The sequence below is a fragment of the Trichomycterus rosablanca genome, chromosome 11 (genome assembly GCF_030014385.1).
Source record: "Trichomycterus rosablanca isolate fTriRos1 chromosome 11, fTriRos1.hap1, whole genome shotgun sequence".
Classification (NCBI taxonomy): Eukaryota; Metazoa; Chordata; class Actinopteri; order Siluriformes; family Trichomycteridae; genus Trichomycterus; species Trichomycterus rosablanca.
In genome coordinates, this window is record NC_085998.1 from 6,359,526 (window position 1) to 6,375,703 (window position 16,178).

At 41.9% G+C, this 16,178-nt stretch overlaps 1 protein-coding gene across 1 annotated transcript; it reads right to left on the reverse strand.

Moving 5' to 3' along the window:
- Positions 1–4,002: 4,002 nt before the first annotated feature.
- Positions 4,003–12,618, reverse strand: LOC134323495 (protein tilB homolog). The gene is made up of 7 exons (XM_063005020.1): positions 12,608–12,618; positions 10,264–10,393; positions 7,593–7,686; positions 7,043–7,170; positions 6,809–6,951; positions 4,362–4,559; positions 4,003–4,266 (listed from the first exon to the last, which is right to left on the reverse strand). Exons 1-7 carry the CDS (start codon positions 12,616–12,618, stop codon positions 4,155–4,157), a joined length of 816 nt encoding a protein of 271 aa, XP_062861090.1. The 3' UTR covers positions 4,003–4,154.
- Positions 12,619–16,178: the final 3,560 nt, after the last annotated feature.

A 16,178-nucleotide genomic window follows, 5' to 3' on the forward strand; every position in this document is an offset into this window, starting at 1 on the left:
TCTTGTTAATTTTGAGTACGTAAAGCCTGGACACTGAAGAAAGAGGAAGAAAGATGCTTTCAGGCAGAAATCTGATGAAAATCTAATGGCGGAAGATGATCACCACTGAGTAAGTGGACAAGATGGCCAGAACAGAAAACAAGCTACTAAACTGTGATGAGGCACCCATGTGACAACGCAGTGTTAGGACAGGACTTGTGGAAGGGCTCAGAAGATTAGGAAGACCAAAAATAAACTGGATTGACATTATAACATGGATTACGTTATAGGGGTTGTGTCTGCGCCCAGGTGGCGCAGCGGGATATTCCGCTAGCACACCAACCCCCGAGATTCTGAACTCCTCGGTTCGAAACTCGGCGTTGCCACCGGTCAGCTTGGCACCATCTGGCGGGAATAATTGGCAGTGCCTGCAGCAGATACTAATTGGCCACCGCGTGTGCTAGGGTGGGATGACCGGACTATGTGTGGGTGGGTCTTCATACGCTGTGTAAGGACCCTGATTGGCAGGAGAGACGCCTGTGCAGAATGCAGGGGTGAGAAGAGGAGGGATGTGCACGTGTCGGAAGAGGCGTGTACAGTGACATGCTGTCCTCGGATACAATCGGGTATCCCTCAGCAGCGGAAGACAAATTGACTGCGCTAACTGACTGGGAGGAAAATGGGGAGAAAATGCATTAAAAAAAAAAGTGGTGTGTCTGCTACAGGTGACACTAGACAGAGGGCATTGGAGAAAACTGACTCATCTCTGCAGCCAACCATCACAAAGCCATGATGGCGTAGTGACATGACAGAACGGACCACTAGATAAACAGTTATAGATAAACTAGATAAACCCAGCAGTAGTAGTAGTAGTGTGGAACACAGTTATAGATAAACTAGATAAACCTAGTAGTAGTTGTAGTAGTGTGGAACACAGTTATAGATAAACTAGATAAACCCAGCAGTAGTAGTAGTAGTGTGGAACACAGTTATAGATGAACTAGATAAACCTAGTAGTAGTAGTAGTAGTAGTAGTGTGGAACACAGTTATAGATAAACTAGATAAACCCAGTAGTAGTAGTAGTAGTGTGGAACACAGTTATAGATGAACTAGATAAACCTAGTAGTAGTAGTAGTGTGGAACACAGTTATAGATAAACTAGATAAACCCAGCAGTAGTAGTAGTAGTAGTGTGGAACACAGTTATAGATGAACTAGATAAACCTAGTAGTAGTAGTAGTAGTGTGGAACACAGTTATAGATAAACTAGATAAACCCAGTAGTAGTAGTAGTAGTGTGGAACACAGTTATAGATGAACTAGATAAACCTAGTAGTAGTAGTAGTGTGGAACACAGTTATAGATGAACTAGATAAAGCTAGTAGTAGTAGTAGTAGTGTGGAACACAGTTATAGATGAACTAGATAAACCTAGTAGTAGTAGTAGTAGTGTGGAACACAGTTACAGATGAACTAGATAAAGCTAGTAGTAGTAGTAGTAGTAGTGTGGAACACAGTTATAGATGAACTAGATAAACCTAGTAGTAGTAGTAGTAGTGTGGAACACAGTTACAGATGAACTAGATAAACCTAGTAGTAGTAGTAGTAGTGTGGAACACAGTTATAGATGAACTAGATAAACCTAGTAGTAGTAGTAGTAGTAGTGTGGAACACAGTTATAGATGAACTAGATAAACCTAGTAGTAGTAGTAATAGTAGTAGTAGTGTGGAACACAGTTATAGATTAACTAGATAAACCCAGTAGTAGTAGTGTGGAACACAGTTATAGATGAACTAGATAAACCTAGTAGTAGTAGTAGTAGTAGTGTGGAACACAGTTATAGATGAACTAGATAAACCTAGTAGTAGTAGTAATAGTAGTAGTAGTGTGGAACACAGTTATAGATTAACTAGATAAACCCAGTAGTAGTAGTGTGGAACACAGTTATAGATTAACTAGATAAACCCAGTAGTAGTAGTGTGGAACACAGTTATAGATGAACTAGATAAACCCAGTAGTAGTAGTAGTAGTGTGGAACACAGTTATAGATGAACTAGATAAACCTAGTAGTAGTAGTAGTGTGGAACACAGTTATAGATGAACTAGATAAACCTAGTAGTAGTAGTAGTAGTAGTGTGGAACACAGTAGTAAGTGCTGTGACCAAGAAATAACAGGGATTTGATCAGTGATGGAGAATTTTCTGACTCTGTGTGAAACCTCAGGACTGGAATTTGCTTTACTTATTTCTCCTGGTACGTGTAGCTTTAAACGCTGATGTCCTCTGTCCCTTCGTCCTCGGCTCAGGTTACAGTGCAGCTGAACTTGATCCTGAATTTTAAACTGAAGTGGAAATGAATTAATGAGGCGGCGCTGACAGAGTCAGACATAGGATTTGCTCCTCACCTTTGAATTGTGGGGTTAGAATCACATGCAGTCTTAAAATATAAATATGGTGGTGTGAAAAATCATTGCATTCTCTTAAATGGTCTTCGTTGTTGCATAGTGATCATAAACAAAACACGTTTTATAACAGATTATTTGAATTATTTAAGGAACAAAGTTATCCACCACCCATATTACATATACAACCTATAAACCATTAGAGCTAATTAAACACAGCCAGGGGTGATTTCAGCAGCTCTGTAGAATAGAAATCTCATTTATACTGAGCCTTTCCATCAGTGTCGATAAGTTTCTACAGGAACACTATGACATGATATTGTGCGCATTTAAAAGTTGCACCGCTAAAGTGTAAGGCTGCGTTTTGTAAGGCTTTGGGACTCAACTGAACAGGTTGGTTACTAAACACCACAAAATCTCTACAAAACTGAAATATCACCTCACCTCAAAAACTGTACATCATAATCTTAACAAAATCCACTTAATCAATAGCAGCAAAAAACCTGGTGTAAGGAATGCAAAACCTGGACCCCTGAGCAATCAAAAGTAAGTAAGTAATATAGTCTGGAGGAAATTAAACAATGTTTTAAACCCACTATGTTTTTTCTTAAATATGAGAGAATACATAATGGGAAATCATTGGGTTTGATGTTAAACCAGTATGAGACCCTATGGTGCAAACCCTCTTACTATAATCAAATTTAAACACCAAAGCTTTATTTTAAGCTCTAAAGCTCTTTTTACAATATACTTAGTCTCAAAGCAATTTTACAGAATCCAGGACCGACAGACCAAAAACCCCCTGTTGAGCAAGCCGAGGGCAAAGTTCTGAAGAGCACTTGGCAAAATAGATTCCTACTTCTAACATCCCTTCAAAGAACTGGAAGATTTTGTTCTTAAAGAAGCTCCAACACATTCATCACAAACATGAAGGACTTACAGTGAGTGATAGGGGAACCAGTTCTGACCCGACAAGACAAGGTTTCCACAGGACCCCTGAGGAAGGATGTTACCAGCAGGTCCTGTAACTTCTGTACATTGTGAGGTAGACCATTCCACAGTGCATCCTGGTTTATCTCTTCCTCAGTCAAATGATGTACCAATGCCTGACATGATCTTAGAGAAAACAGGATTCATTGAACCAGTCGACCTTCTTCCATTGCTTTAATGCCTGTGGCCACCGAGCTTTGGATAGTAGACAGGAGTTGCATGGGCACTTTGACTGGCACAGAAGGGTTCAATGCTCTGTGTGTTGTGACACATTCACCTTATCACCAGGATTAAAATCATCTGCAGTTTGATCCACATTAGATTTTCAGTTGGTCCGTACCAGACGCCAAAGCCTTCATGTCCTCTGGTTGCAGTGATCAAAGTTTATCAAAGTCCCTCAGGTCTTTATGCTGACCAGATCTGCTGTATTCAACACTTGAACCACAAGAAACCACCATCAGCCCAACATCTAATAGATCCCTCACCCTCGCATGCTCATTTTGGATGGTGGTCCTAATGTTTTGGCTCATCAATTCATAAAAGAGTTTAGAGAAGAACTGAAGCTGTTCAGGACGTGAAACCTACTGTTAAACAGAAAAACGAGAAGACATGATGCTACGAAATCTTCAACCTTTTAATTCCTCATATAAAAACAAAAGCTTTAACAAACAGTTCCATTTAGAAAAGAAAACAATCACATTTCCTCCACAGTACGTCAGATGTGATCATGACTTGTGCAGCTTTGTGACCATGAGCTTGGACTTCCAGTCCAAACCCTGCTGACGTCACTGAATAATACAGAACCTGGAGGACTGTGGGAAACGTGGAGGCACTGAATCTTCTGGCAGCTTTGGGATGCCATCCAGGACTTTAAGTTTTGGCAAATAGGAGAACACCCTGACAAGAGAACACAGAAGATCATCCAAAACGTTTAACTAACAGCTTATAAGAGCTTATACGTAGCTACCAGTTTAGTCTGAACGATCTCTCACCGTGAGCGGTAGTCCTGGAGGAACTCACAAGGGTTGTGTCGCAGTGTGAGGGTGTGTATGGGGGTGTGTTGGAGCAGTCTGAGCTCCGTCAGGTTGTAGATGTTGTTCTCAGATACACACAGGCACTCGATGGATGGGAGTTTTGGCAGCTGAGCAAAAGACGTCAAGTGATTCCGGTGCAGGTTCAGGATTTTACATCTACAACATAAAAGCTCAGATTTACCAACAGCGGCGTCGTTTTTGCTTATTTTTTATTTCTTTTTCTTGTTTTACCACCGCTTTATCCTGATCAGGGACGCAGTGGATCTAGTTTCAGAAACACTCACTGTATTGGCCTATTTGCACTGTGTAGCTATTAGCATTTACATACGAGGGATCTTCAAAAAGTTTCCACACTTTATATTTTGGTTGGAAATGGTGAGGGTTGGAGGAGTAGTAATAATTTCAAGTCACATTACTACACTGTCATGGCTTTGTGATGGTTGGCTGCACAGATGGGTCAGCTTTCTCCAATGCCCTCACTGTTGTGTCACCTGTCGCATACTAGCCCCTAATAATGCAATTCCACATCATTAGGTTATCACTTCAGCTTGTTGTTCATCTTCCTCGACCTGTCATAACTCTGCCTTCAATGTTGTCATGTGGGTGAATCATCACACGCCCAAAGTTACGTAACATGTGGGACTTAATGTGGTTCAGAAGCTCTGTTCTGGCCGTCTTGTACACTTGCTCAGTGGTCGTCATCTTCCTTTTTCTTTTTTTGATAGGCATTTTCTCCCTTTTTCTCCCGACTTTTAGCGAATCCAATTGCCCAATTGCATCACGCTTCCTTTCCAATAACGCCGATCCCCGCTATGATTTCAGGAGAATGAAGCTAACTCACACCCCCTCCGACACGTGGGCAGCAGCCGTATGCATTTTTTCACCTGCAATACACAAGAGACACACCCTGATCAACGCACTCCTTCCCTGCCCCTGTGCAGGCACCATCAATCAGCCATCAGAGGTCGTAGTTGCATCAGTTATGAGGAGACCCTATCTGGCTTAATACCCCACCCCTATATGAACAACAGGCCAATCGTTGTTTATGTGGCTGCTCAGCCCAGCCGGATGGCGGAGCTGAGCTTCGATACGATGTATTCGAGATCCCAGCTCTGAGATTTTTACTGCCCTGAGATTTTCAGCAGTTTTCTGATGCACTTGTTCTCAAAAGTCTGAAGGTCATCCTTCCTCTTAGTGATAGTGTTAATTTGACTTGTTTTTCACATTCTTGTCAATTTGACCATCATCGCAACCACGTCCATTTACATTCTTGACTTCACTTCACCAGCACATTTTGCATTTATTTATTTATTATTTCATCATTCATTCTTATGAGAAATAATCAACATTATCATAATGCCATAAATCAGTCAGTCTAACTGAAATGTATTATACTTTCACGATGGGCAAACTATAGCATCCTAAAATATAAATATTTATACTAATACTAATTTTTATTAATAATAACTATTCATTCTCTGATATTTTGATACTGAAATACTGGTGGATAAAACAAAGGCTACAACATCCCGTAGTGTTTTAAATGAGAGTTTTAAAGTAAAAAAAAGTGACCTGTAATTCTATTCATATATAAAAACATGATTCATTTTGTCCCCACTAGCAGCTCTGTGCAGTTTAAGACGGGATGAGATCAGATTAAGGTCACATTCTGATTAGTAATCTGAGTTTGCCAGCTGGATTCCTGTGTGGATCAGTAATCTGCTTATTCCAGTGCAGGTAATGATGAAAAGAAGATAAAAACGTGATGGTTGATGATGAGATACTTTACATGTTATTCTAATGGATGTGAAACATTCAAAACTTAATCTTAATCTAAAAATCAACAACGGTCGGTGTGAATTCCTAAATTATCTTAAATAATTAGGTGTGATGAATGTGCAGTAACCAAGGCAATCAGGAAAGAGGGGCAATTACTTTTGGAGTGATTAAGTTTGGAGAAAAATTTAAAATAAAAATATTGGGACATCTGACCATGAGCTTTTTGAACAAAAAACGGTATTAAAATTGAGTGACCTTTATGTGACAGCCTTCTTCTATGAAGGTTTCTCACAAGACTTTAAAGTCTGTGGGAATTTGTGCCCATTCAGGCAAATTTCTATTTCAGCATTTTGCCTATACAAAGCGACTTACAGTACTGTGACAGTATAATGTCTAAGCAATTGAGGGTTGAGGGCCCAACAGCAGCAACCTGGCAGTGGTGGGGCTTGAACCAGTGACCTTCTGATTATTAGTCCAGTACCTTAACCACTAAGCTACAATGTCCCTATAAGCATTTCTATGGCTGGGCACTGATGTTGGTCAAGAAACAGTTTATTCCAAAACTGTTCAGTGGGTAACAGAGTTCAGGTTTACACACACACACACACACACACACACACACACACCTTGGCAGTCTGATTGAGCTGAGATCGGACAGTGTGTTATCCACCAGCTGCAGACGCTCCACTCTGATCAACCTTCTCAGGATCCTCTTAAAGTTCTCCAGCTGATAATCGTCTCCCAGATCTTGATAGGACAGATTTAGCTCCTGAACACACAAACACACTCAACTAAATATTCTTTCTCTGCCCTGATTGGTTGGATGTGGTGTGTGTGTGTGTATGTGGTGAACATCTCACCATACAGTTCTCCCAGTTCTCCTGCAGTCTCTCATCCCAAATCTGACCTTCATCCTCCCTCCTCTTTCTCCTGCTGTTCCTGATGAGCGTCTCTTCAGCCTGAAAAGGCCGCTCGTCCTCTGATGGACCTGTATAATAACGGTACAAACTCTTGTACACACTTTATTGTTAAAAGTATGTGAACATGTGAGTGTGGCCTTTTCAGAAGAAGTAAACTTAAGGCTTAGCTGGGGTGTCCACATAATTTTGGCCAAAGATTATAGATTCATTATGCAACAATAACTTGTGTTCAAGTCCAATTCCAGGTACTGTAATTTAAACACACTGAATTCACAAGTGGAATGAAGATTTTATAAACCCACTTGCTGTTCGTGTTGCTTTTGGTGTGGATGGGTTGATATTTTGGCACAAAAAAGTCCAGCATTGTGGTTCAGTTAGCAAATCAGCCATGACTTAGCATTTTATTATTATTATTAAGTGCTCTAAGGTGCAGAAACGTTTGGTGAATTAAGCAAATGAGGGGTTGTTGGCTTGTCGAAAGTGCTCTTACCTTCTCTGACTCTGGGACAGGAAAGCTGGTTTCCACGAACATCGCTTTCCTCCAGGTGATGCCACGAGGTGAATCTGAACCGACTGGATGGCAGCTGAATTAAAAGAAAAAAAAAACATAATTTGAAAATTTGCTAATTCTTCCCTTATGCCACCACTATTTGCACTCACATGGCACCCGACATTAGCTTTCAATACACTGAAGCTGTAACTCATCACTGAAACTGCAGAAAACTGCTGCGGAATCAAAAATCTACTAGAACAATAAAAACATTTAACCACGGAGCTTCTTCCATACTGGGGGCGGCACAGTGGCTAGCACTGTCGCCTCACAGCAAGAAGGTCGTGTGTTCGATCCCCAGGTGGGGCGGTCCGGGTCCTTTCTGTGTGGAGTTTGCATGTTCTCCCTGTGTCTGCATGGGTTTACTGCGGGAGCTCCGGTTTCCTCCCACAATCCAAAGACGTGCAAGTGAGGTGAACTGTAGATGCTAAATTGTCCACGACTGTGTGTGATATAAACTTGTGAACTGATGAATCTTGTGTAATGAGTAACTACCGTTCCTGTCATGAATGTAACATCTATTACATATATTATCTATTAAAATCAGCATGATTGGCATTGAACACGGTGAGTAAATCATTGTACAGTTCTGCAACAAAAAACAGGTAAAGAACTGCCAATAACCAGTATATATATATATATATATATATATATATATATATATATATATATATATATATATATATATATATACTGTATATATATATATATATATATATATATATATATATATATATATATATATATATACAGTGGGGGCAAAAAGTATTTAGTCAGCCACTGATTGTGCAAGTTCTCCTACTTAGAAAGATGAGAGAGGTCTGTAATTTTCATCATAGGTACACTTCAACTATGAGAGACAAAATGAGAAAAAAAAATCCAGGAAATCACATTGCAGGATTTTTAAAGAATTTATTTGTAAATTATGGTGGAAAACAAGCAAGATTTCTGGCTCTCACAGACCTGTAACTTCTTCTTTAAGAAGCTCTTCTGTACTTCACTCGTTACCTGTATTAATGGCACCTGTTTGACCTCGTTATCTGTATAAAAGACACCTGTCCACAGCCTCAAACAGTCAGACTCCAAACTCAACCATGGCCAAGACCAAAGAGCTGTCGAAGGACACCAGGAAGAAAATTGTAGACCTGCACCAGGCTGGGAAGAGTGAATCTACAATAGGTAAGCAGGTTGGTGTGAATAAATCAACTGTGGGAGCAATTGTAAGAAAATGGAAGACATACAAGACCATTGATAATTTCCCTCGATCTGGGGCCCCACGCATGATCATGAGAACGGTGAGCAAAAATCCCAGAACTACACGGAGGGACCTGATGAATGACCTGCAGAGAGCTGGGACCAAAGTAACAAAGGCTACCATCAGTATACACACTACGCCGAGAGGGACTCAAATCCTGCAGTGCCAGGCGTGTCCCACTGCTTAAGCCAGTACATGTCCAGGCCCGTCTGATGTTTGCCAGAGAGCATATGGATGATCCAGAAGAGGATTGGGAGAATATCATGTGGTCAGATGAAACCAAAATGGATTTTTTTGGTAAAAACTCAACTCGTCGTGTTTGGAGGAAGAAGAATGCTGAGTTGCATCCCAAGAACACCATACCTACTGTGAAGCATGGGGGTGGAAACATCATGCTTTGGGGCAGTTTTTCTGCAAAGGGGACAGGACGACTGATCCGTGTTAAGGGAAGAATGAACGGGGCCATGTATCGTGAGATTTTAAGCCAAAACCTCCTTCCATCAGTGAGAGCATTGAAGATGGAACGTGGCTGGGTCTTCCAGCATGACAATGATCCCAAACACACCGCTCGGGCAACAAAGGAGTGGCTCCGTAAAAAGCATTTCAAGGTCCTGACCTCAACCCCATAAAACATTTGTGGAGGGAGTTGAAAGTCTGTGTTGCCCAGCGACAGCCCCAAAACATCACTGCTCTAGAGGAGATCTGCATGGAGGAATGGGCCAAAATACCAGCTACAGTGTGTGCAAACCTGGTGAAGACTTACAGGAAACGTTTGACCTCTGTCATTGCCAACAAAGGTTATGTTACAAAGTACTGAGTTGAACTTTTGTTATTGACCAAATACTTATTTTCCACCATAATTTACAAATAAATTCTTTAAAAATCCTACAATGTGATTTCCTGGATTTTTTTTTCTCATTTTGTCTCTCATAGTTGAAGTGTACCTATGATGAAAATTACAGACCTCTCTCATCTTTCTAAGTAGGAGAACTTGCACAATCAGTGGCTGACTAAATACTTTTTGCCCCCACTGTATATATATATATATATATGACACACACATATATATATTATAGGTTCACAGAACTGATATTAGAAAAAAAGGCTGGTGTTCCAAAGTTCTAATGCATCTTGCAAACCGGAACAGCATTGTATACACATGTTAGCAATGGATGTGGCTGAAACACTTGATATCAGTAATTAGGAGGAGTGTCATCATACCTTTAGCCATATAATGTTTATTTACTTATTCATCTTTATTACCCTGGAAACTCTGGTTAAGGTGCAGAAGGCCACCCTTCCTCCAGTCCATCATACACCCCCTCCCACAGCAATACGTTTTTTAAAGTTGCTTACTGGAGTGCTGGCTATGCCGGAGTCTGGACTTTGTTCCACTGAGAGAAGGTTGTGTGTATCACTGAGTTCAGAGTAACGAGATGAGTCTAATTTGGGGAAACTGCTGCTGCTTGTGTTCACTCCTGAGGAACTGTAGAGAGAAAACGAGAGCAGAAAAGAGAGGAACAACCAAGTGAGTGGACGGTTGATTAAAAGTAAGCAACAATGAATCAGGATCTGCTAAAACAGGGTTGATTATTTGCAGTCAAGCAAGCTTTACAGTGGCATTAAACTGAAACAAGAAAGATCTATGCTTTTTCGCATCTGATCAACAAACTTAATTTTTCACTGCAAGTCTGAGATCTTGTGTGCTGCTCCTGTCCGGGGACAATTTGCGGTTCCATGAACTTTCCACTTGTGGATGATGGGACCGGGTGCACAGCAGAAATGTTGGTGTTCACTGCCGCTCTGTAGCTTTTTCCATTCAAGTGTCTTATCACTTTGTTCCTAAGAACTGGGCAGTTGTACCCTAGTGGTTAAGTTTGCTGATTTAAGCCCCAGGTTGCCACTTAAGTTGGGCCTTTAAGGCCCCTCAGGTGGCGCAGCGGTAAAACACAAGCTTAACACCAGAGCTGGGATCTCGAATACATCGTATTGAATCTCAGCTCTGCCTGCCGGCTGGGCTGAGTGGCCACATGAACAACGATTGGCCTGTTGTTCAGATAGGGGTGGGCTATTAAGCCAGATAGGGATTTTCTCATAACTAATGCAATTACGACCTCTGCTGGCTGATTGATGGTGCCTGCACAGAGGTGGGAAAAGAGTGCTGTCAGGGTGTGTCTCTCTGTACACAGTGCTGATCCTTATGCACTCGTCAAAGTGTAGTTGACAAAATGCATACGGCTGCTGCCCACGTGAGGGGGCATGGGTTAGCTTCGTTCTCTTCAATCAGAGCAAATGGACATGCTAAAGTCTTTATATATATGTATAAATGTATAAATATAAATGTTGGACCCTTAAGCAAGGCTCTAAACCCCTAAATTGCTTAGACTGTATACTGTCACAGTACTGTAAGCCGCTTTGGAAAAATATGTGACAAATATGTCGATGTAGAACTTTAGGAAGCTCCATTAGCTTCATCATTATGGATCCTCGCTGTGTGGGATCTGTTTCTAATGAAATTAAAATGTGACTTTTTTATGTAACCATTTACATCTTTTTATTTTTAAATATAGCAAAAAAATATGTTTTTGTGTTGTTTTGGTTTGTAAACTTGTCTTTGCCCTGAAAATGTAGCGTAACACCAGTTCTATAGCAATTGTGAATGTGAGGGATCTATTAGAGATGTTAGGCAGGTAGTTCCTCTATGGGGGGGGGGAGGTGGGATACTTCGGTCGGTCGATACTGCTTCTAACAGGTGAAAAGAAGCACGCAGTGCCCTCCTTGACCCTCCTCGATCAGTGGTTGGGTGACGGCAGTGATGAGAGAGAGATAAACTCCAATCAAACAGGGAAAAATAAATACATTGAAAGTAATGAAGTAGAAATAAAGTAATTAGAAGGGGTGTTTAAACACTTATTTATGGTTTTTAATCACTCTGGTTGAAATTAAATCATTTATACAGGTTTGTTTGTTTGTTTATTAGTATTTTAATGTCATGTTTTACACTTTGCTTACATTCATGACAGGAACGGTAGTTACTCATTACACAAGATTCATCAGTTCACAAGATTATATCGAACACAGTCATGGACAATTTAGTATCTCCAATTTACCTCACCTGCATGTCTTTGGACTGTGGGAGAAAACCGGAGCTCCTGGAGGAAACCCACACGGACACAGGGAGAACATGCAAACTCCACACAGAAAGGACCCGGACCGCCCCACCCGGGGATCGAACCCAGGACCTTCTTGCTGTGAGGCGACAGTGCTACCCACTTAGCCACCGTGCCGCCCAGTTATGCATGTAAGAAATATATCAATTCATGTATGAAGGTATGAAATTAATTTGTTAATCATGATGTGAATGTTTGAAGTCAGTAGCTGAAGCTTTAGGAGGTTTTTAGATGGAGAATGAGGCGTAATTCCTGTGTAACCAAACACCACAGCACTGAAACTCTGATCTCTTTCTTTAAGGCTTAGGTTTCCATGACCTCTGACCCCTTCACCTACATAAAGCCTCAATGTCTAAAATACACAAGCAGGTACCATAGAATTAGATGTTTATATACATTTTTAGTTAGTTACACCTTTATATAAGAGGTTATACAGCTCCTACAAACACACATATCAAAAAACATTCAAACCAAAAACATTAAAGGTGTAAAAAGAGACCTTTTAACCCGAATTAAAGGTCACGTCTTACCTTTCGGACATGTCCGGCAGTCACAGTGAATCTCTTTGGCATTTAAAAGCAGGTGAAAGAGGGCATTATGTCCACAGAGGGTTTGGGTTCCCATCGGGGCCGAGACGCCGCTCACATACTGAAATGGCGACAGGATGGGACGGGATCTGTCAGCGCCGGCGCGGGCTCGTTGCTAGGCGACACTTTGCCTGGTCATGATATCCAGATCGTGGCTGAAGAGTGACCCCGAGTGCATCCTAAATTATACACCTCGCTCTCAGTAGAAGCACAGTGACCAGGTAAAGGAGGCATCTGTGGACCTTCTGACTATAATCCTCTCTCATACAAACACCTGATACATAGTCTTACACTGATGAGCCAAAACACATGAGACTCTGAGGATCTATTAGATGTTGGGCTGAAGGTGGCTCCTCACAGTCCACATGCTGAATGCAGCAGATCTGATCAGCATAGAGATCTGAGGGACAGTGGTAGCTTAGTGATAAGGGACAGATAAGGGACAGTGGGTAGATAAAGGACAGTGGTAGCCTAGTGATAAGGGACAGATAAGGGACAGTGGTAGCCTAGTGGGTAGATAAGGGACAGTGGTAGCCTAGTGATAAGGGACAGATAAGGGCAGTGGTAGCCTAGTGATAAGGGACAGATAAGGGACAGATAAGGGACAGTGGTAGCCTGGTGGGTAGATAAGGGTCAGATAAGGGACAGTGGTAGCGTAGTGATAAGGGACAGATAAGGGACAGTGGTAGCCTAGTGGGTAGATAAGGGACAGATAAGGAACAGTGGTAGCCTGGTGGGTAGATAAGGGACAGATAAGGGACAGTGGTAGCCTAGTGGGTAGACAAGGGAGAGTGGTAGCCTAGTGATAAGGGACAGATAAGGGACAGTGGTAGCCTAGTGATAAGGGACAGATAAGGGACAGTGGTAGCGTAGTGATAAGGGACAGATAAGGGACAGTGGTAGCCTGGTGGGTAGATAAGGGTCAGATAAGGGACAGTGGTAGCCTAGTGGGTAGATAAGGGAGAGTGGTAGCCTAGTGATAAGGGACAGATAAGGGACAGTGGTAGCCTAGTGGGTAGATAAGGGACAGATAAGGAACAGTGGTAGCCTAGTGGGTAGATAAGGGACAGATAAGGAACAGTGGTAGCCTGGTGGGTAGATAAGGGACAGTGGTAGCCTAGTGATAAGGGACAGATAAGGGACGGTGGTAGCCTAGTGGGTAGAGCTTTGGGTTATCAACTGGAAGATTGGCGGTTCAAATCCAGGCTCTGCTATGCAGCCACTGTTGGGTCCTTGAGCAAGGCCCTTAACTCTGTCTGCTCCAGGGGCGCCGTACGATGGCTGACCCTGCGCTCTGACCCCAGCTTCCAAACAAGCTGGGATATACAAAGAGAGAATTTCATTGTACTGTACACCTGTATATGTATATATGACAAATAAAGGATATCGATATTTATATAGATCATTATGATCAGGTTCAAATATCTTAGGGGTGTCACAGACAACCATGGTGAGTATCGACCAACCCACAGTGATCCGAGGAGGGACAACTGCTGACAGGTTGTTGGGCGACCGAGATTCAGTAATGGCAGACGACATTAAGGCTGTGGCGCCTGGTACGGATCAACAGAAGATCTACTGTGGATCAAAGTGCAGATGATTTCAATCCTGGTGATGAGGTGATTGAGACCATTGGGACGGATGCAGTGTAGGATGCTTGAGATTCCACAGGACTTCTTCAGATGTCTTGTGGAGTCTATGTCTTGGTGGGTCAGTCGTTTTGATAGTATTTTAAAACGGGTGGTCCTAATGTTTTGGTTCTAACGTTTACGAACTGGGCATAACATGCCAACATGTGTGAAAATATACATTTTGAGGCTGTATATTATAAACGTTTGTGAACCCTTTGAATGATCCACAATACCTTCAATTTTGATCCAATATTCTTAGTTAATAACACACACATGCTACCAGAACTGACACACACTGTGAAACACTGATCAATGATTCATCATTCCCTCCCAAAGCTGAAGAAAAGTGTAGACTATGCGGTCAATAGGATGTGGAGAGCAATCAATAATGTCAAATGAATTATAGATCCTGTTTCAGAACGGCTGCGCCATGGTTTGAAGAGCTTAGTGTGGAGACCTAAACTCAGATAAGCCATACCTTCTTGTCCAGCCTCACAAGTGCACTTTTAAATAAACAGGCTTCTTGAAAAGCCTTCCTAGATGAGTGGAGGCTGGGGGTGCAACATCAACTTTGTGTTAATGGCAATGGTTTTGGAATGAAATGACCAACCAGCTCATGGTCAGGAGTCCACATGGGATTTAATGTCTTTCTACAAATCAATCATAAAGCCAATTTACAGCATAAATACAACTATGGCATCCATTTAGATTAGGAACACAGCTGGTACAGTGGGTGCTGAATAACATCCTGGGAGTGGATCAGACACAGCAGTGCTGCTGGAGATTTTAAATACCGTGTCCACTCACTGCCCACTCTATTAGACACTCCTACCTAGTTGGTCCACCTTGTAGATGTAAAGTCAGAGACGATCGCTCATCTATTGCTGCTGTTTGAGTCGGTCATCTTCTAGACCTTCATCAGGGGTCACAGGACGCTGCCCATGCGGCGCTGTTGGCTGGATATTTTTGGTTGGCGGACTATTCTCAGTCCAGCAGTGACAGTGAGGTGTTTAAAAACTCCAGCAGCGCTGCTGTATCTTATCCTCTCATACCAACACAACACACACTAACACACCACCACCATGTCAGTGTCACTGCAGTGCTGAGAATGATCCACCACCTAAATAATACCTGCTCTGTGGGGGTCCTGACCATTGAAGAACAGCATGAAAGGGGGCTAACAAAGCATGCATAGAAACAGATGGACTACAGTCAGTAATTGTAGAACTACAAAGTGCTTCTATATGGTAAGTAGAGCTGATAAAATGGACAGTGAGTGTGGAAACAAGGTGGGTTTTTCCACCTCCTGAAATCATGCATTAGGTGGATTTGATACTCGGAAGTGTCCCTAGGTGTAAGTAAGGGTGTGATTCGGTATACCATGACTTGGCAACATGACCAGGTTGTATTCTTGCCTCGTGTGAGTGTTTCTGGCTTGTATAGCAAACCTGGATAAATTACGTCAAATCCAATCCAACAGGTGATTCAGTCTGTATCGGACGGCATTAAATAAACATTTCAGCATAGAAAGCGAACCAGATTTTCTTACATTCGTATTTATTTCCAAAATCCAGAATACAGCTGGTGTGTCTCTGTTTCTAAATCCCTGTACACCAAACAGTTAACCATGAACACGGCACTTCTCTACAGAGGAGACTGATCCGTGTCCTGTACATTCATGAATGCAAATACTTTCATTTTTATTTCTAAGGCAGGTGAATATTTCAGCAGTACTTCAGCCACATCATAAAAATACTGAGATTCATCAGGATAGAGAGAGAAATGTGAGCGCTCGCGTTATTCTCAAGAAATATCTACTCTAACACAAAAGGAAATATACAATCAATAAGAGAACATGCTCTGAGCCTGGAGAAATACAAATC